This window comes from Schistocerca gregaria, chromosome X, assembly GCF_023897955.1.
Source record: "Schistocerca gregaria isolate iqSchGreg1 chromosome X, iqSchGreg1.2, whole genome shotgun sequence".
Classification (NCBI taxonomy): Eukaryota; Metazoa; Arthropoda; class Insecta; order Orthoptera; family Acrididae; genus Schistocerca; species Schistocerca gregaria.
The window spans coordinates 424,838,001-424,860,325 of record NC_064931.1 but is presented as its reverse complement, the minus strand read 5'-3'; the positions used below and the strand labels follow the sequence as shown (position 1 = coordinate 424,860,325).

At 43.8% G+C, this 22,325-nt stretch overlaps 1 protein-coding gene across 1 annotated transcript in view; it reads right to left on the bottom strand.

Moving 5' to 3' along the window:
• Positions 1–22,325, bottom strand: part of LOC126298115 (Down syndrome cell adhesion molecule homolog) — a 1,905,244-nt gene that overhangs the window by 1,024,752 nt on the left and 858,167 nt on the right. The window contains exon 4 of the mRNA XM_049989435.1: positions 1,619–1,817. Coding sequence (XP_049845392.1) covers positions 1,619–1,817 — 199 coding nt within the window. The remainder of the gene's footprint in view (positions 1–1,618; positions 1,818–22,325) is intronic.

Genomic DNA, 22,325 nt, shown 5'->3' with positions numbered 1-22,325 from the left:
AAGTTCACAAAATGGTCATGTAGGATCGTCGACTGACAATACGATAAATTTCTGAAGTTGGAGGGATATCATCTGTACGGGCGTACCACATTCTAACAGTGGAATTGGATATGAGAAAATTATCTTCCTGATGGGTGCTGCGATTCTTACCACGATTTCAGAAATGTTTCAGAATGGATGTATCCGAACAATGTTTGGCACGTTTAGACACTAACTAACTAGATTTCTTACACTTGTTTCTGGCTGCAGGTGAATCTTTTGTCCGTTACTGTACCCCAGAGACGTAACAACACTCAAAGCAGTAGGAACACGTTGGTTCACCACCAACAAAAAAGCAAGACAATACAGTCGGCCGGAAAGTTCATGGCGCCAGTTTTTTACGATGCAGAAGGGATTCTGCTGATAAATTGTCTCATCACTGGTCAAACAAATTACGGGACAGTACCACCCAAACCTAGTGGACCAACTACAGCAAAAGATATGCGAAAAAAGGCCAGGTTTGGCAAGGAAGGCTATCATTTTTCATCAGTACAACGAGTAACCGCTCACATGTGTCGTTGTCATCCTGTGTACTAGACAGGGCTCGGAGGTGGAACTGTAGGAAGAAAATCAATGAGACACCGATGCTGTCACATGGGATTTGAAGCGTGTTTGGACGGCACAAGCTTTTCTTTTCCCATTCATTCATTCGCAAGTCATGTGCGGTAAATCACAGCATCACGGAACGTCTTCAGAGATACGGGACGACTCAAGATAACAAAAGAAGTAGCCACCGGAATTAAATTCTGTAAACTACACCAACACCAAATTTTACTCAGTTCGTGATTTAATCTACTGCTTCTAATTAAGCATTTATATAACTGTACAAAGGATAATATTTGGTGCCTATATACTGGCGGTCCAACTCTGTTCTATACGAGCATTAGAGTTAGGCAGAACTTAATTCCTTGAGCCTAAATATTCTGGTAAGTTATATAACAAGGGTCTGCTCAGGTTTCCTTTTCATTTCTTTGTGAGTATATGAGATGTTTCAGTATCCTGCCTGACGTCTACAAGCAACTTTTATTACCTGTTGCACCAGACTGTAAAATTCCATTGTGAACCCTATAATGCAATCCATCGTCTCTATGGAAATTATTTTCCTTTCTGGTGTTGCCTTTTGTAGATTTCACAGTTAATCCTAAATTCGTCATTATTATTAAACACTAATACCATTAACAGGAAAATATGTTGGCACGGAAGTGTAAGAAATACTTGGTGCGTGAAGAGACTTCTACAACATGTTGTGTTATCAATTTCACTCAGTATTCTTACTGCACACCTCTATGGAGTAAAACACTTCATCCACTTCACTTGTATTGCCCTAGAAGACTTTGACACAGGGCAGTAAGGAGTGAAAATATCTAAAATGTACTACAAATCCCCTATATAGGTCAACACAATGACATATCTAAGGGCAAAAGAGGCATATCTTAGCTTTTCGTTTAATATATCCAGATCCAGGTGCACCATAAGTTTATTAGTGGATGCCTGCAAGATTCACACTTTCAGCTTCATCCAGTGTTTGCCATTTGACGTCTGCTTTTGGTACTTGTGTTTGCAGGAGCCGTTTGCTTACCTGCCCTGACCTGCACGCGGCGGCTGACGATGGTGCCGACAATGTTGGAGGCGGCGCAGCGGTAGGCGGCACTGTGGACTTCCGGACGGTACTCCTCGGCGGAGAAGGGTTCCAGCAGAAGAGTGCCGTTGGCCAGCACGCGCCGCAGCCCGGCCACGTCGTCAACTTCGCTCCCGTCCGACAGCAGCCACGAAATCGTCTGCAAACCAACGACATCCTTTCTGAATGAACTCCACTTCAACGCTTGTCTAGCAGTTCATACAGTTGTCATTTTAAGATAATTTAGTAATTTGGTAAATCATTCAGGTTTCACAGCGAAACGATATTTTGTCGCATCCAGCCATCCCAAGGATGCGGAAACCAATGTGGTGAGAGACAGCGATAAAATCAGTGTGACACACAGTGCCGTTTTCGGTGGCAGCGACTCCACAATTCGTAGCAAACACGTGACATGGCGACGGTTGTTGGCTCACTACTGGACACACACAACCATCACGTGGGGGTGGGACGGACTGCATATTGTTATCCATATCCAGTACCAGCTCATACAACTCCCACAACTCCTAAAACTCTTTGACCCTTCTTCTCTCCTGCGTCTCCTCTAAACCTGAATCGTAATATACTATACTCTGACCGCAACGGTCGCAGGTTCGAATCCTGCCTCGGGCATGAATGTATGTGAGGTCCTTAGGTTAGATATGTTTCAGTAGTTCTAAGTTCTACGGGGCTGATGACCACAGATGTTAAGTCCCATAGTGCTCAGATCCATTTTACTATACTCTTTCCTATCATTGAGGTGCTTTGCCTGTTGTCGTGCCTCTATGAACACTTCCCAGCTTTTCTCCTCCATTCCCAACGATTACATGTCCTTCCCTAGCGTATTTTAAATCACCATCGTCTCCAAGAGCATGAATTATTCGCTAAAATTTGGCATTACTTCCCACCATAACTACGCTTTCCATCCTATTTCAAACGATGGCTACAGCCTCACTCCTCATTCGTCTCCAAACACCTAAATCATGCCTCCAACCGTTAGTTAAAACGTAAGTATTTCACTCCTTTTCCATATAAATACATTGCAGAAACAGGAAAGTACGCAGGGGACATAGTTCAAATGGTTCAAATGGCTCTGAGCACTATGCGACTTAACTTCTGAGGTCATCAGTCGCCTAGAACTTAGAACTAATTAAACCTAACTAACCTAAGGACATCACACACATCCATGTCCGAGGCTGGATTCGAACCTGCGATCATAGCGGTCGCTCTCCTCCAGACTGTAGCGTCTAGAACCGCACGGCCACTCCGGCCGGCGCAGTGGACATGTTCGGAACTCAGTGTAACTTCATACACACCATCGGAGGGTGTAAAAATCATCATGTTTACCATTATCTGCGGTAGGTAGAATGACCACAAGAGTGCATTCGTGTCTTCGTGTTTAGTATTGTTACGACCTCTGGCATGGTGTGCAAGGGGCGTTAACACCGCCAGATGTTGAGCGATTACTGTGAAGGAAACGAAGATGCTGCTTATGTTGGGAAATTTGGGTGGCCAAATCATTCGCTCGAATTGTCCAGAATGATCTTCAAACCAATCGCGAAAAAATATGGCCTGGTGAAATGACGCAGTGATGAATAAAAATTCCGTTACAGTTTGGGAACACGAGGCCCATACACAGCGGCAAGTGGTCTCTAAGTAGCCGAACGTAACCATTTCCAGGCAATTATCGGTTCAGTTGAAAAATTGGACCCATGCATTCCATGTACACACAGCCCACATTCTTAAGGAGCCTTGTTAACAACGTGGATCCATGGCATCATGGAGCCTGTACCACACTCGATCATTATCATCCGCTGTTACCGACTGAAGCCGACACTCACCTAACTATGTCACGGTTTCCCAACCGCCAGGGGTCTAACCGATATGGTCACGCGCCCAGGAGAGCCGCTTCAGGCGATGTCGTGCTGCTAGTAAAGGCACTCGCGCCGGTTGTCTGCTGCCATAAAATATTAAGACCAAATATTTCATTCAGTGCTGCTTGTCTGTTAGCACTGACTACTCTACGCAAACGCCACTGGTCTCGCTCGATAAGTGATGGCCGTCGGACACTACGTTGTCCGCGGTAAGATGTAATGCTTAAAATTTATTACTCTGAGCACGCACTAACATGATGGACCTGGAAGTATTGAATTTCCTAACGACTTGCGAAATGGAATGTCCCATGCGTCTAGCTCCAATTACCACTCTGCGTTCAAAGTCCCTTAATTCCTATTGTCTATAATCATATCGGAAACCTTACCTTATCAATCATCTCAGTGCAAATGACTGGTCCGCCAGTGCACTGCCATTTTATACCCTGCGTATGCGATAATACCGCCGTCTTTATATGTGCATGTCGCTGGGCCAGGATTTTTGTCTCGTCAGTGTAGTTATTTGTGTACACCATCACGGATTATCATTGGCTCAGGTAGTACCTCGAAGCCTGAGAAAGAAAAAGGAAAGTAAAATATTTTGAATAAGATTATGAAATAATGTTTCCTAGCAACAAGTATACCATCGTGAATATAGTGTTTGGCAATCAAGTTTCGAAGTACTCTCAAGTTGAAGCCTCCTGCTCCGAATCTCGTAACAAGTCACTGGTACTTTGCCTGCTAGTAAAACCGTTTCAACTGAGATAACGACATAGGGGACGGGAGTTACTAAACAAGGAATATTTTAACTTGATTCACAACAAAAACATTCCCTGCGCTGACCTTGTTCTTGGCCCTCTGTGAGAATCGTCATCATAATGTTTCCTAGCAACAAGTATACCATCGTGAATATAGTGTTTGGCAATCAAGTTTCGAAGTACTCTCAAGTTGAAGCCTCCTGCTCTGAATCTCGTAACAAGTCACTGTTACTTTGTCTGCTAGTAAAACCGTTTCAACTGAGATAACGACATAGGGGACGAGAGTTACTAAACAAGGAATATTTTAACTTGATTCACAACAAAAACATTCCCTGCGCTGACCTTCTTCTTGGCCCTCTGTGAGAATCGTCATCTGCTGACACAGTTTTATTCCAGCTTGAAATGTTTTTCCATCTTGTCAATGTCATCTCTGAATTAATAAATTACAGCGAGCGGCTCTTATTCCCCACGTTGTTGGAAGAAGTCTGATGATTTTAATTCTGTAACAAGTCGGTCACATTTAGATATTTCATGAAAACGCAATTCTTTAACTGGCTGCTATAATTTCAAAAAATAAGGGGGAAATGTGAATCTTTTGACAACATACCTTCTTGTCATTATGCTGTTTCAACTACAATCAATATATTTTGCGCATAAAAGAATTGGAAGATAAATTCCAGTCCAGTTGTCTTACTTGATCCGTTACACAATTTTCAGTTACGAAATAAAATTAATAATATGTCTTCATTCTCTTCGTAATTCAATAATTATTATCAACACGATCAAGAACAACCAAATCAGCGACAAGAAAGGCGACGACGTATTTTCTCTAGTGTTATTCAGACTTACATTGAAAAAAAGTAGTAATTATCTTGGAAAAATAAGTAAACTGAATATTTATTTGCTTTTTAAAATTCATTATCATTCCAGAATGAAATTTTCACTCTGCAGCGGAGTATGCGCCGATATGAAACTTCCTGGCAGATTAAAACTGTGTGCCCGCCCGAGACTCGAACGCGGGACCCTAGCCTTTCGCGAGCAAGTGCTCTACCAACTGAGCTACCGAAGCACGACTCAGGCCAGGTACTCACAGCTTTACTTCAGCCAGTATCTCGTCTCCTACCTTCCAAACTTTACAGAAGGTCTCCTGCGAACCTTGCAGAACTAGCACTCCTGAAAGAAAGGATATAGCGGCCACATATTTCCTTTGTTCTGAAATATTCTACATCTGATGTAAAATCATAATCGCACTCTGTGAATCATTTCTCAGTAGTAGCAGCTGATAAGTGCCCCATTTGAATACAAGTGAAAGCCGTCAACACCACATACAGGCAAAGATGTCCAAACGTCAAAGACGGTGGAAAGCCCTGTTTGAGTCTAACATCAGAGTTGACACAACTCACTTTGAGTTTGTCTAGCAGCAAGCTGAAGGTGACCACTGTCCGTGCGGTAGGGTTGCTGCAGGAATCACAGTGTTAGTTTCTTTCATAATATTTTAAGATACAACACTACTAGGCTTAGTAAATATAGAGAATTCTGGGAAAGAGAATACTTTATCATAAATGTAACTCCAAAGCACGTCACGCAGATGCTAAAGTAATTCGACACTATGAGAGTGGTTTAGAAGTCGTTTGTGACAAAAATTCAGGTACTTGATAAGTCTCTGACCCATCTACACCTTCAAACAAATACACTACTTGCCATTAAAATTACTAGACCAAGAAGAAACGCAGATGATATACAGGTATTCATTGGACATATATGTTGTACTAGAACTGACATGTGATTACATTTTTACGCAATTTGTGTGTGTAGATCCTGAGAAACCAGTACCCAGAATAACCACTTCTGGCCGTAATAACGACCTTGATACGCCTGGACAGTGAGTCAAACAGAGCTTGGATGGCGTGTACTGCTACAGCTGCCCATACAGCTTCAACACGATACTACAGTTCATCAAGAGTAGTGACTGGCGTATTGTGACGAGCCAGTTGCTCGACCACCATTGAACAGACGTTTTCAGTTGGTGAGAGATCTGGTGAATGTGCTGGCCAGGGCAGCAGTCGAACGTTTTCTGTATCCAGAAAGAGCCATACAGGACCAGCAACATGCGGTGTGGCATTATTCTGCTGAAATGTAGGGTTTTGCAGTGATCGAATGAAAGGCAGAGCCACTAGTCGTCACACATCTGATGCCTGTCATCTCGACTGCTAGTGATACGAGGCCGTTGGGATCAAGCACGGCGTTCCGTATTACCCTCCTGAAGCCACCAATTCCATATTCTGCAAACAGTCATTGAATCTCGACCAACGCGAGCATCATTGTCGTCATACGATAAACCGCAATCGCGATAGGATACAATCCGACCTTAATCAAAGTCGGAAAGGTGATGGTACGCATTTCTCCTCCTCACACTACGCATTAAAACAACGTTTCACCAAGCACCGCCGGTCAACTGCTGCTTGTGTATGAAAAATCGGTCGGAAACTTCCCTCATGTCAGCACGTTGTCGCCACCGGCGCCAACGTTGTGTGAATGCTCTGAAAAGCTCATCATTTGCATATCACAGCATCTTCTTCCTGTCCGTTAAATTTCGCGTCTGTAGCACGTCATCTTCGTGGTGTAGCAATTTTAATGGCCAGTAGTGTAACAACCTAACTTTTTTATGAATAGCTTTTTTCAAAGGATGTTTCTATTCTGACTGGTCCTGTACCAAAATAATTGAATCAGAGTCAAATAACACGCTAAGATGAGCATAAAAATATTATTTGGTTATAGAAATGAACTGAAAGCTCGTACAAAATTATGAGGAGGTGCTGAAAAGTAAAAAAACTCCAGACCACACAATAACTTTGCGAAATCGGTATATATTCGACGCCGGCCAGTGTGGCCGAGCGGTTCTTGGCGCTACAGTTTGGAACCGTACGGCCGCTACGGTCACAGGTTCGAGTCCTACCTCGGTCATGGATGTGTGTCATGTCCTTAGGTTAGTTAGGTTTAAGTGGTTCTAAGTTCTAGGGGACTGATGACCTCAGAAGTTAAGTCCCATAGTGCCCAGAGCCATTTGAACCATTTGAACCATATATTCGACGCCTAGGGTTCACTGACGCCGATTATCCTCCATTGAATCGTGACTTTTATCCATCCGATTTTTATCTGTTTCCAAAACTTAAAGAATAACTTCGTAGACTTCATTTTGATAGTGATGAAGTGGTGTGAGCAGAGGTGGGGTATTGGCTCCTTCAACAATATCAAACATTCTACAGTGTCGATATCAGTAAACTGATCTCTCGTGGTGGAAATGTGTTCGTTGCCAGGAGGACAATGCTGAGAGATAAAGGTGTAGACTGTTAATACCATTTCTTTTATTTAGAAAGCTTTAAGAGTTTTCCCTCAAAATATTCGGAGGCATTAGTTTTCATCAGGCCCTCGTATTAATAAATATTGTTTTCAGATGTTGTCATGTTGGACATAATCAGTCTATGAATGGTCAAAACTATAGATTCCTGTAAATAAGCCTATATTAGTCAAGATCGCTAAATTTATCATGAAAATGTGTCTCCTAGCGGCCTGGTCATTACACTCTGCAATGTTTATCGTATGTGAACTGGAGATAGCCAGCTGTTTCAGGAGAAAGTAGTTATCAATGATTTTGCAATCTTGAATAACAACAGATTATTTTCGTGCATTTTAACTGCAGCCTATATACTTAAAACGTGGACTTTAGGAGTAAAAGGAACGTGTAGAGAAAAACTGAACGGAAATTTTCAAGGAAAGTATAGTGACTGACAGAAGTCGGAGTTACTAGTGACGTTAGAATACTAGATAATGGTGAAGTGTACAATTTATAAAGGAGCCACATACTTTGGCAAAAATGCAAATCAACACATGCAATAGAAAATGCATTTATTAGAGCACTCCCAAATAAGATCATCAAGAGAATGAGAGAAAAGCTTCTCACTGAAAGACCTTCTCTATGAAACGCACTTAAAAGGTACTTAGAAAATATTCAAAATAAATATGGGAAGTTAAGGCAGTTTCGGGACACTTAAATTACTCATGTGGACAGGGCAAAGTGACTCTACATTGAAGAGCCAAAGAAACCGGTATAGGCATGCGTATTAGAATACAGAGACACTTAAACAACCAGAATACGGCACTACGGTCGGCAACGCCTATGTAAGGCAGTAAGTATCTGGCGCAGTTGTTAGATCAGTTACTGCTGTGACAATGACAGGTTACAAAGATTTAAGTGAGTTTGAACGTGTTATCATATTCGGAGCAAGAAAGATGGGACACAGCACCTCAGAGGTCGCGATGAAGTGGGCATTTTCCCATCCGATAAATTCACGAGTGCACCATGAATTTCAGGAATCCGGTAAAACATCAAATCTTCGACATAGCCACGGCAGCAAAAAGATCCTGTAATAATGGGGAAAACGACGACTGAAGAGAATCGTGGAATGAGACAGTAGTGCAACCCTTTCGCAAAGTGCTGCATATTTAAATATTTAAATAATGGTCAATCAACAAGTGTCAGCGTGCGAACCGTTCAACGAAACATCCTCGATATGGGCTTTCGAAGCCGAAAACCTACTTGTGTACCCTTAACGACTGCAGGACACAAAGCATTACGCCTCGCCTGGGCCCGTCAACACCGACATTGGCGTGTTGACTACTGGAAACATGTTGCCTGGTTGGACGAATCTCGTTTCAAATTGTATCGAGCGAATGGACGTGTACGGATATGGAGACAACCTCAGTAATCCATGGGTGTTGCATGTCAAGAGGGGACTGTTCAAACCGGTGGAGGTTCTGTAACGGCGTGGTGCGTATGCAGTTGGAGTGATATGGGACCCCTGATACGTCTAGATACGGCTGTGACAGGTGACATGTACATAAACATCCTGTCTGGTCACCTCCATCTATTCATGTTCATTGTGTACTCTGCCGGACTTGCGCAATTCTAGGAGGACAATACGACACCCCACTCGTCCAGAATTGATACAGAATGTCTTCAGGAACACTTTTCTTAGATTAAACACTTCCGCTGCCCAACAAACTCCCAAGACGTGAATAGAATTGAGCATATCTGGGATGTCTGGTAACGTGATGTTCAGAAGAGGTCTTCATCCCCTCCGTACTCTTGCGGGTTTATGGACAGCCCTGCAGGATTCATGGTATCAGTTCCCTTCAGTACCAGTTCGGACATCATTCAAGTGCTTGCTAAGTCATGTTGCTGTACTTCTGCGTGCTCGCTGGGACCCTACACAATGTTAGGTAGGTGTTTCTTTGGTTCTTCAGTGTATATTGATCATTCTGCTGAGAAACATCTATAATGACTTGTACATCTTAATTATAATAACAGTAATGAAAGTAATGTTAATAAAAATAACATTTGTGAGAATATCAACACTAAGAAGGAAACGTGATGCAAAATAGCTATGCAAAACATATGATGCCCATAGCACACATGATCAGTCAGGTCTGCACTTCTTTACCCTATATCTGACTTGTAAATGCTGTGTCATTATCTCAGTGAGGGCTAGAATATATTTAATGGGGTATTTGCATCTAAACGGTGGTGCATGGGAGCCCGAAGAGCATCAAGAGTTGCCATCGACCAATCACATCGCAGACATGTTGGATGAGCGAGAAGTCGGGGAGAGCGTGCCCACCAGAGGAACTGTAGGACCTGTCAGTCTTAGAAGCAACTTCGGATATTCGTGATCGCATGACTTCGTACTTTATACTGCTAAAATATGGATTTTTGAGTCACTTAACGGAAGTGTTGTATTTGAGTTTCTGAAGTTCCCGTGATGTCATCGTTTCTGTCCATACTGCTATCAACATTAAGCAATCAAGAACGCATATCGCATCCAATGACACCACAAATCATCACAGCTAGCGTCTATCCAGCAGGTAGCTCAAGAGGGCTGATTACCAAATTGTTCAAACGAAAACATGAAATTTTCGTTCTGCATCATAGTGCGCGCTGATATGAAACTTCCTGGCAGATTAAAACTCACTCTGAAGGAAGCAAAGGTCCCGCACATAATGTTTCATTCTGGGAACATCCCCAGACTGTGGCTCAGCTATGTCTCCGCAATATCCTTTCTTTCAGGTATGCTAGTTCTGCAAGTTTCACAGGTTTCTGCCAAGTTTGTAAGGTAGGAGATGAGGTACTGGCCGAAGGACAGCTGTGAGGAGGAGTCATGAGTCATGCTTCATTAGCTCTGTAGGTAAAGCACTTGCCCGCGTAGGGTAAAGGCCAGAGTTCGAGTCTCGTTCCGGCACCCAAATTTTGATCTGCCATGAAGGTTCGAAAAAATATTACGTTGGGGGTCTTCTCAAAGCAACATTACTCAATATTTCGTTCATCCACCTTTTCACCATTTTCAGTACAACGCAGCTGCAAACGCCAATGCTGCAAATCCCCGTCCTATATTCGTCTCTGAATGACCTTTACAATTTCTGCTACCCCAAATATTGGGCTAGTGCCGCCGTCCTTATTAGAACACAGTTGCCAATTATATTTCGCACACAAAGTCTTCAAACATTCGGGTCGCCCGCTCCACAGAACTTTGTGTTTTGATATGGGATAGTACGCAACTCCTCTTCCTGCTAAGAGAAAAACCCTTGTCTTTAGTACTGAAATTCTTCGCTAACCTAATCTGAACTGCCTTTTTATAAACATTATTCCAAAAACCGGACGTAATGCAACAATCAGAAAACCGTTAAATTTCATTCAGTGTCCCTCGTTTAGACAATTTTCCACTACTACCAATTTTTCAGGCTATAGTACTCTCGTATGACGACGATGTTCCACGCACCTTCTCTGAACTGCCAGAATCGAACTGCCGATGTAAGACTTACCATACTAACATGGAATTTTTAGACGTTCGACTCATATTAATGTTGCCGCCGCGTTTGATTGACGTCAGTGTGCAATTAACAGTCAAACCACTCATACAAGATACGTGGCAGCACCAGCAATGGAGGGTATATAAAACTTGTCGGAAAAACTGTGCAGTCGTTGTCGTAATAGCGGAAACGGAACGATTTGTCTGATATCCAAAAGGGCATGATCATCGGCTATCGAGCCACGGGAGGAAACATTTCTGAAACGGCTGAATTTTTAAGCAATTCACGTTCCGCCCTCTTTAAAGTATTTCATGTGTGACTAAATGGTCTACACACACTGAAGAGCCGAAGAAACTGGTACACCAGCCTAATATCGTGTAGGGCTCCGGCGAATACGCAGAATCACCGCAGTACACGACATAGCATGGACTCGACTATTATCTGAAGTAGTGCTGGGGGAAATTGATACCATGAATCTTGCAGGGCTCACCATAAACCCGCAAGGATACGAGGGGGTGGTGGTTTCTTCTGAACAGTACATTGCAAGACATCCCAGATATGCTCAACTCAGGCAGCCAGTGGAAGTGTTTAATGTAAGATTAGTGCTCATGGAGACACAACGTAGCAATTCTGGACGAGTGGGTGTCGCATTGTCCTGCTGGAATTGCCCAAGTCCGTCGGAATGCACAATGGACGTGAATGAACGCAGATGATCAGGCAGGATGCTCAACGTACGTGTCACCTGTCAGAGCCTTATCTAGACGTATCAGGGGTCCCATATCACACTAATTACACACGCCCCACACCATTACAGTCTTCACCAGCTTTAACAGTCCCCTGCTTACATGCAGGATCCATGAGTTCATGAAGTTGTCTCCATACCCGTACACGTCCATCCGCTCGATACAATTTGAAACGAGACTCCTCCGACCAGCCAACATGTTTCCAGCCATCAACAGCCAAATGTCGGTGTTGACGGGCCTACATTAGGTGTAAAGCTTTGTATTGTGCAGTCATCAAGGGTACCTGAGTAGGCCTTCGGCTCCGAAAGCCAATATCGATGATGTTTCGTTGAATGGTTTGCACGCTGACACTTGTGGACGGCCCAGAATTGAAATCTGCAGCAGTTTGTGGAAGTATTGCACTACTGTTATGTTGTTCAATCGTCTCCAGTCATCGTTGGTCCTGTTCTTGCAGGATCTTTTTCAGGCAGAGATTTGATGTTTTATTGGATTCGTGATATTCACAGTACACTAATGAAATGGTCATACGGGAAAGTTCGGCCTTCATTGCTACCTCGGAGACGCTGTGCCCATCGCTCATGCGCCTACTATAACACCATGTTCAAACTCACTGACATCTTGAGAGCCTGCCATTGTAGCAGCAGTATCCATTCTAACAAGTACGCCAAACACTTGTCGCCTCATATAGGCATTGTCGACCGCAGCGCCGTATTCTGCCTGGTTGCATATCTCTGTATTTGAATACACATGCCTATGGGTAAAGCTGTTGAGTAATTGACCGCCCAGACAAGCCAGCGTCTCTTCATGGTCCGTTCAATGAACTTTGCTGTGTCTGAACCTTCGCAACAGGAGTCTGGTTCATGCAACCATGCTAAGTGCTGCCCATCGACGACGAGGCTGGAATCTTCACGCAAATATCACTGCTGGACGTCGACACAATGGTGGCAGGTGACCTCAGATCAATAACATTTTATTCTCCATCAGACAGGTGGCCGTTTGAGTGTGCGACCCTGCAACGATTCTGGAAGACTTCAAACCAGAGAAGGGAACACTATGGTTTCAGGAATGTTATGGTGGCATTACGTTGGTGATTTCATCATTGTGATACCCTCAATAGATGAACACACGTATGCTTTTAGTCTTGGGGACCATATCCACCTTTCCATGCAGTTCGTTTTTCCTGGTCACAATGGCCTGAGTAGTGGGACAAAGGGGGAGCAGCCGCACCCTCCATTGGTGCCAATTGTATGCAAGATGGCAGAGATGACATCATCCAAGGTGGCAGCCTGTAGACTCTGCTATAGTGCTTGATGTCATCAAAGATGGCTGTGATGACGTCATCCAGGATGCCGGCTTTTGGTGTGAAGGTAGGACAATTGGGCTACATCCACTAACCAACCCTCTCCCCACCCTCTCCCAGAAAATGGTGGGAAGTCCCAATTCCATCTGGACAATGCAACACACATCTAATAACCTAAGAAAATGGTGGGAAAATAGGACATTTGAGCTACCTCCATTAACCTAGGTCACCTGACCGCCACCTCTTCATAGGGATTGGTGGCAAAATGATTCAGCCTGCACTGGGTTGCTGGAGAGAGGAAGGAGTGTACTTTATATATATATAGGGATGGATTTTGAGAGATAGTACATTTTCCACATTGATACAGAGCACATGATCTGACATGCTTGGGGTCACACCACACAGTATATAGACCTGTACCTACTTCTAAATTACCTAAATAACCCATGCAAAAATAATGCTCAGTAGACGCACTTGCTAGTGGTATACTGTCAAAATAACGCATTGCACAATGTACAGACCTGTAAACCACTCCTAAATAATGTATTAATGTACATCGAGAGACCAAAACAACTCTTAAATATTGAAAATAATAATCCATCTAAAAGACTCGGCAGACATGCATGCTAATCATCAACTGTCGAAATCATGCACCAGCCTTTATTTCAACAATATGAGGCACTACCACCATTCAGTGTGCTCACCACAAGGTCCTGAATCCATTGACCTAGTACACAGTACCACTAGAGGGCACTGTTCTCCATTCTGATATGTGATGTAATCCAAGATGGCGGGGAAAAATGGAGGGAAACTATATCCACCACAAGGTCTAGACCTAATACAAACCACCAGCGGACGCTGTCAGCCATTCCGTGATGAAATTCAAAATTGTGGGGGAGAAGGAGGGTAACAGTATGGTCGCCAAGGTGCTCAAGAGTCCAACTTACCTAGTACACAGTACCACCACAAGAGGGTGCTGTCATCTGCTCTTTGACATAACACAAGATGGCTGTATGGAGGGGAAAATTAGTCAGCCTGTGCGGGGCTGCTAGTGAGAGGAAGGAGTCTACTTTACATATTTAGGAACCATTTATTTAGACATAGATTTTAGAAAGTCTATTTATCACTCTGATACAAAACACATGCTCTGACATGTTTGGGGTCACACCACAAAACCTATAAACCTATACACTACTCATAAATTACTGATTAACACTCTGCAGACACACAAACAACTCCTAAATTACCTAAATAATTTCAGTACACAGCACACGGACATGCAAACTCCTCCCAAATTATGCAGTATGCTGATGTGTAGACATGAAATCAACTCATAAGCTGCCCAAATAACGCATAGCTCAGCCAATAGACCTTCTCCCAAAATAATGGAACAGACACACAAACAATGTGCGCAGGCACTGCCCACTGTCCCTTGTCCACTGGGCAACACACGAGCCTACCGCACACGCTCCCAGCAGCTGGTATGCACCAGTAGCTGCCAAGCCATGCACAGGTGCCCATTTGGATCCCTAAAGCATGAGTCACCGGCATCCCTTTCAAACTTGACACACCTCCTCTTCAAAAAATACATGGTCACCTAGGAACCGTTGCTGATCCAACCAGATGGGAGCAAAGACTTTTTTGCCGAGTGCAGACGCTCTTAGGGCACGTGCACATTGATGCTCCTGGAACCCATCGCCCTAGGCACGCCAGTGTGACCCGTCGCTCCCATGCCATTGATGCCTGCAGGGAGCAGGTGAAAGTTGGGTCTATTTTCGGGTATACATTGGTGATGTGATACCTGCGGATACTGACATTGCTGAGTAGCAATGTGCATTGTCCCTAGCAATCCTAATGGGACATGCAAGCTGCATCTAGCTATGCACGTGTACCCAGCGTGGCTGATGAATGGCATGTTATGTCCGTCCTGCTATCAATATATGCCTCAGAAACGTTAAATGTTCTCACTGCTAAAAGCCTGTGCACGCTCGCGAAAACACTGTTAATCATAAAAGTATTCTTGTTGTTTGGAAAGAGAGCACACTCTAAGCAATTATTTGGGGGTGGGGGAGCTTAATCAGAACAATTACGCAAACAGAACTGAAAACACTATCTTACGTAAGAGAAAAAATTGATTGAAATTTTCGGTATCCTACAGCTACAAGCCTGGATGTGTCGTAACACCACAGTGGTGGATGAGCGACAGCGTCCCCACCAGAGGTTTATGGTCTGCTTCAACTAGTCTTTTTAGACTTGTTTTCTCACACTTTTCTGTGCATACGTTGCATGAATCTTGTTGGAATCAGTTTGTCGACACTCCTACGTCCCAGCACAAAGGATGTCTTGTTAATGAATACAGCATTGTGATTGTATTTTGTACAGATAACTATATTTCACCGACAATTAAACGCTTCAAAGTGGCCTACAGATCGTCAAATATGGAAAGACTCTTACTCAGTTACATTGTTATACCACTGAGGACAGGAGCTTGAATATTAGAGAACAAAACAGATCACCCACACAGCAATATATCACCATGTACCGTGTCGATGTCGTTGACATACAATTCGTATCCTGCGCCATATGAAATCATTCATACGTATACCATGAAGACAGACAGCACCATATACACTCCTCGCAGCAGTAGATATTTCTCTGCGAGGTCGGCGGTAATCCACCCCCGACGGTGACCAGAGCGCCCTCAGTGGATTGACGTCAGTCTCAGGGCTGTTCTACAAATTCGGTCTCGTCCCCCCTCGGCCCAAAGATGTTATGTTTCTTGTCCATACGTGCTTGCTTCCTTGCTTTTTCTTCACCCATCTCCAGACTCTGGGATTACAAGAATACATGTATTTTCATATGGTTTGCCATAATATTATACCATTTCCACATTACTTCTCGATATCATACACACAGTAACATCCTCCCAATCGCTCGTGCAACATAATTCCAAATACATAGAGTGGTAGTTATTTCTCTACAAACCCGAAACCTTATTTGGGTGGGGTGTGCTGTGAACCATGGACTGACTAGAAACTTGTCACGCCTGCGAGAGCATTTGGGCTAGGTGTTGGCACTTTTACTATATTTACAAGCAATTTTAGAACACAGAACGAAGGTTATGTCATGATGGCATGGACAGATCTTACATAAAATCGATAGAATTGCGAAAAATGATGGGAGATTAGGTATAAATTGACCAAATATACACCTAAATGTGGGGAAATTGAGGAAGTACTTGAGTATCTTCTGGTTCGCGCAGAAAGATTTGTACATGGGAAAAAGTATGAGGCAACAAGAGGGATGCTAAGAAATGTCGGCATGGAAGCAAAGGGAATCAGCAAAGCAATCAATTTTTCTCCATCAAGGTAGCATTATACTGTATGACTATTGAGGTACCAGTGATACATGCAAGTTGACTACTGTATTTGACCCGTTTCAGAAAGACAGAGAACCACCTGCCCCTAAACTGACATGCATCTGCGTTAAAGGATAACAGAGAGTGGACAGGGCGATGAATTGAGATGGAGCTGTAACAAGGTACGTTTTAATGGTAGACTGATGATGCATTATAGAGAGGGAGAAGTTCATGAAAGCCAATTTCTAAGCTGTTCTGTCAGGATGCGTCAGTCACATGACATAGCCAGCATTAGACTCTTATACAGCCACATGTTCTGTATGTGATTTAAAGCACTGTCTACTTGCGATCGTTAAAGGAAAAGCTGTCGTTCATCAGAGGACTTCCATCTCATGTGTGATGAAACGTGACACATTCCTCTAAATGAACTATGATTTATGCAGTGTACCCCATCCCCCTGTCTCCTCTTGGGTGTAAAATCGAGACTTCAGCTTCGTAACTAATTTGTGATAAGTGCTTGTGAGGCACTGCAATCCCCATGCATACATTTGCATGACAGATGTGCCCTTTACAGAGTTAGTGGCAGATTGATTTGTAATTTTGACATGTAGGACGCTGCTTCTATGCTTTTATTTCCTTGAAAGAGGTATTCCCCGTTACTAACCAAAATTTTATATAGAGCTGATGCAGTGATAGTATAATTTCTGAAGCGTGATCAGATGTGAACAGTGGACACTATACATCTCTGGGAAGGTATGTTTTGCTCGTATCACGCGGAGCCAATGTTTTAAGGAAGTAGTTTTCTCGTTTTACGGTTCGATAACATAGTTTGTGGTAGAGAAACCAGGAAGGATGTGTGATTCGCGCTCGAAACACATTTCTTACATTAGAATATTAACAGCACTACATTCCATACGACTGATAGGTGGGAAATACAATCGATCTAACATTACAGCTCGTTTTAAGTGTGGAATTTTGTAGCCTTAGGAGTGCATGTGTTTGTGTTCTCTCTTACCAATACCTTCCATGTAATGATCCTAGACTCTGGAATAATGTTTTAAAATTGATAGGTTGGTAGATTTACGTAAAAATGCTTCGAACTCCATCCATCTGGAGCCCCATCATCGATAAAAATCACCCGTTTCTTGTTCTTCTTCATCATCTGCTCTTACATCACAACACTTTCAAATCTGGTACTATCCAACGATAAGGAGTGCTAACCTCCTCGACATGGGCACACCTCGAGAAATCTTGTGCACATGGATGGGTTAGGACTTAGCATGCTCCATTCATTTACGAGATGTGGAATGTAGCGTTCTACTTCTGGTCAATTGGAGATTAAATCTATAACGCTTCTGCAGGGCTGGTTGGTCAGTGACAGTGTGAGGGGACTTCCAGTCTCTAATTTTACCCTAAGACTGCGAGAATGCTCTGTGTCTCCCATCAACATAGAGAGAGATCGTAAATGAAGCACTATACTTGAAGTGTTAAAAATATGTAGTGCACTGTCTGATATACACTCCTGGAAATGGAAAAAAGAACACATTGACACCGGTGTGTCAGACCCACCATACTTGCTCTGGACACTGCGAGAGGGCTGTACAAGCAATGATCACACGCACGGCACAGCGGACACACCAGGAACCGCGGTGTTGGCCGTCGAATGGCGCTAGCTGCGCAGCATTTGTGCACCGCCGCCGTCAGTGTCAGCCAGTTTGCCGTGGCATACGGAGCTCCATCGCAGTCTTTAACACTGGTAGCATGCCGCGACAGCGTGGACGTGAACCGTATGTGCAGTTGACGGACTTTGGGCGAGGGCGTATAGTGGGCATGCGGGAGGCCGGGTGGACGTACCGCCGAATTGCTCAACACGTGGGGCGTGAGGTCCCCACAGTACATCGATGTTGTTGCCAGTGATCGGCGGAAGGTGCACGTGCCCGTCGACCTGGGACCGGACCGCAGCGACGCACGGATGCACGCCAAGACCGTAGGATCCTACGCAGTGCCGTAGGGGACAGCACCGCCACTTCCCAGCAAATTAGGGACACTGTTGCTCCTGGGGTATCGGCGAGGACCATTCGCAACCGTCTCCATGAAGCTGGGCTACGGTCCCGCACACCGTTAGGCCGTCTTCCGCTCACGCCCCAACATCGTGCAGCCCGCCTCCAGTGGTGTCGCGACAGGCGTGAATGGAGGGACGAATGGAGACGTGTCGTCTTCAGCGATGAGAGTCGCTTCTGCCTTGGTGCCAATGATGGTCGTATGCGTGTTTGGCGCCGTCATCGAACCCATCGTTCTACCATTTCTAGACCGGCAAGGGAACTTGCTGTTCCAACAGGACAATGCACGTCGGCATGTATCCCGTGCCACCCAACGTGTTCTAGAAGGTGTAAGTCAACTACCCTGGCCAGCAAGATCTCCGGATCTGTCCCCCATTGAGCATGTTTGGGACTGGATGAAGCGTCGTCTCACGCGGTCTGCACGTCCAGCACGAACGCTGGTCCAACTGAGGCGCCAGGTGGAAATGGCATGGCAAGCCGTTCCACAGGACTACATCCAGCATCTCTACGATCGTCTCCATGGGAGAATAGCAGCCTGCATTGCTGCGAAAGGTGGATATACACTGTACTAGTGCCGACATTATGCATGCTCTGTTGCCTATGTCTATGTGCCTGTGGTTCTGTCAGTGTGATCATGTGATGTATCTGACGCCAGGAATGTGTCAATATAGTTTCCCATTCCTGGGACAATGAATTCACGGTGTTCTTATTTCAATTCCCAGGAGTGTACTTTGGTGATGTATGTGTTGTAGAATTAACAATGCATGGACGTATTGTACTGTCATCTATCCATATTCGCAGAGATACTTGCAAAGTGGGGAATGGGTCGTTTAGCCATGATACTGAAATTGGAGAACACGCTGTCCCATCATTGTTCAGTGTTGAAATTATCGTAAAATTGGTACAATTTCACACAATCAACTGTAATGCTTATTATTTCAGTGCATCAGGGGTGTCTTTTCCATCCCATCCATTCACTGGTATACGGTTTGTTACCACATTATGACTGATAGAAATCGCTTGTTTGAGTTGGAGAAAGAGTTTTGGTGGACTGAAAACACCTTATGGGGACGGATAGCACCGAAACAGTGTTCGAGTACATGACTGCAATATGAGGAATCAGTCAAAATGGAACCTGGAGCCATCAGCTATTCCGTCACAGTAATAGATGAGTTTAAATGTATAGGTCATCAATCACTTTCGGACATCAGTTTGGCAACTCTCTATAACGCCAACAAACTCTTCCAGATTCCTTATGTTGTAACGGTCTTTTATATAAAATCATCCATTGTGTGCGGCGTGTTATGGTAGCCGGTGTAACAAGATGATTTACACTGTGCGACGTCTAGTTTTCTGCCTGAGGCAATGGATTAGAACGTGTTAATATCAGTTTAGAACCTGACACAGACCTCCAAGTTGTGGCAGAGAAACAAAGTAGGGCAGTGTACCAAGCATGTTACAGCAAAAAAAAAAAAAAAACAATGTTTCAAACAATGACGCAGCGTCACAGGAAGCATCTCTTGCGGCTTACAATATGGTCTCGGGATACAGTCTTGCTCCTACAGTACAGGTGATGAAACTTTAAACTGCTCTGCGCAGTGGATCAATACATGTATATTTACATGTCACTTGTACTCGATGCCGGCATGGATGCAGTATTTGATTTAGATATATGGGAAGAGAGAGATGTGGTAAAAATCTTATGGAGTTCTCTATCAGATGAAGACAGTGGAGCTTTTATAGTTTGTAATTTTTTTCTGGTGGATGGAGTAGAATAATTTTGATAGAATGCTGGGGTGATAGGCGAGAATGGGCCCTGAAGGATGTGGATCTACAGCACCTGCTTGTAGTGTGGATAAGCACCATAATGCAGTAGTAAAATCCACGACCTTCCCCCCAGTTCCTGTACTGTCTTTTACACTACCTCGTGTTGCAGGAGCAGGCTTCGTTTCCATAGAATGGTCAAAACACAGTTCTGTTGCAGTAACTCATCTTCGCCTGTTTCTACACGGCTTGCACAAGGTGGTACATACAGTTTTACTACGACCCCTACCCATTTCCGACTGATATTGGAACGATCACGTAATCAAAGCTGCAGGGATGGTAGTGCAGAATCTGAGGGGGCAGTTGCAGGATGCATACGGGCTACGTAAAACGAGGCGGGAATTTTTTGTAGGTGACTCGTTTCGCGATATGAGAGTGCCAGAAACATGATTCACTTGTGGCTGTAATCATTAAAAGACTGCTCCATGGGATCCATCGCATGTATGTGGTTGAATGGAAAGACTTGATTTAAAATCATAGACAGAATTTGTAGTGGATAGCGTAGCAGTAGAGATCTGAAAACCAAGTGTACATTTCTTATGACCTCAATCACCACACCATCTACTACTGTTTGTGATCCTTCTCAATCAGTCATCGCCTATATCTCAGTGGATATATCGCAGAACCTCTGACATGGTGTCGAGACAGAATACGTTACAAATACTGGAGAATTCTACGTGAGGGGTGGCAAATAGCGATTTGATACCACCTTTCTTAGCCGAATCACTTTTAAAATTCAGCGATTTTATGATGAGGTTTTATTGTGGGCTACGTGTAACCGGCTGATGATCAAATAATATACACTCCGGCGACCACCGCCTCGGTATTTGTCTAGAAAAACCATCTGATGCATTGGTAATGTCATACGTGGATTTATAAAGCCGATGTAGCTTTTAACATGGATACTTATGTGCGTGTGTAGAACCAAGACCGCTTGTGGCAGTAACATGTAGTAGTCGTTGGGAGTGGGTTTTTTTAACATCTGGCGGTTTGTAAGACGATTAAACCTCTCTTTCTAAGACATGGTGTTAGCACCTGCAAGAAAAACTTATGAGACATGTCCACCCAAAGTTGATTTTCGGTCAGTATTATGTAGTATTTCCAACGATCATTTACTGACGAAGTCGAATGTATTTCAACTGAGACTGCAATCTTAACATTTAGTTGTAAGTACAGGGAAGAAATATATATGTGACCGATATCTGAGGATAATTATTCTAACTGTGCATGATTAGCGTGCTACGCCGGTGACCTGTGTGGGGATTATTCACATTTCCCATTAATCATACCGGCTTTCTGGAGGGAGAGGCCTGTTTGAATGGAGGAATGTAGATGACTTAGATGTGTTGTCATCTAGACGACCGAATAGCGAACTAATACTTAGTTTGTGTTGGATAGCTTTCGTCATCGCGTGAAAATTAGAGAAGATTGAATATGGAGGTGTGTTTCTGCTGGACCGTTATTCCATCCCATGTAAATATTTCGGCTGACTGCTTCTGCACATTTAGCGCCTTTATTCTGTTGAGAGAAGACCGATTTTTGTGTGTGCATCTAGCATGAGGAAGACACGTTCGCCGATTCTCTAGATATGAGAAACACCGTAGTCGACCTTGTAAATTTATAAGGATGATTCGGAATCTGGTACATCACCGATGTCCGCATTCGTGAGTGGAAATATCAGTTTTCTCTATTTTTTTGGACTTCCCGCGTAAATGTCTTCACAGACGTGATGAGTTTCTAGTTCGTCTGTGGTTCACAGCACGCTCACCTAGATCAAGCTTTGGGTTTGTCGAGAAATAATTTCCAGTCTATATCTTTGGAATTATGTTGTGTGAGCAGTTGGTAGGAAACTGCTGTGTGCTTGATATCTAGAAGTAAATGGTATAATATTAT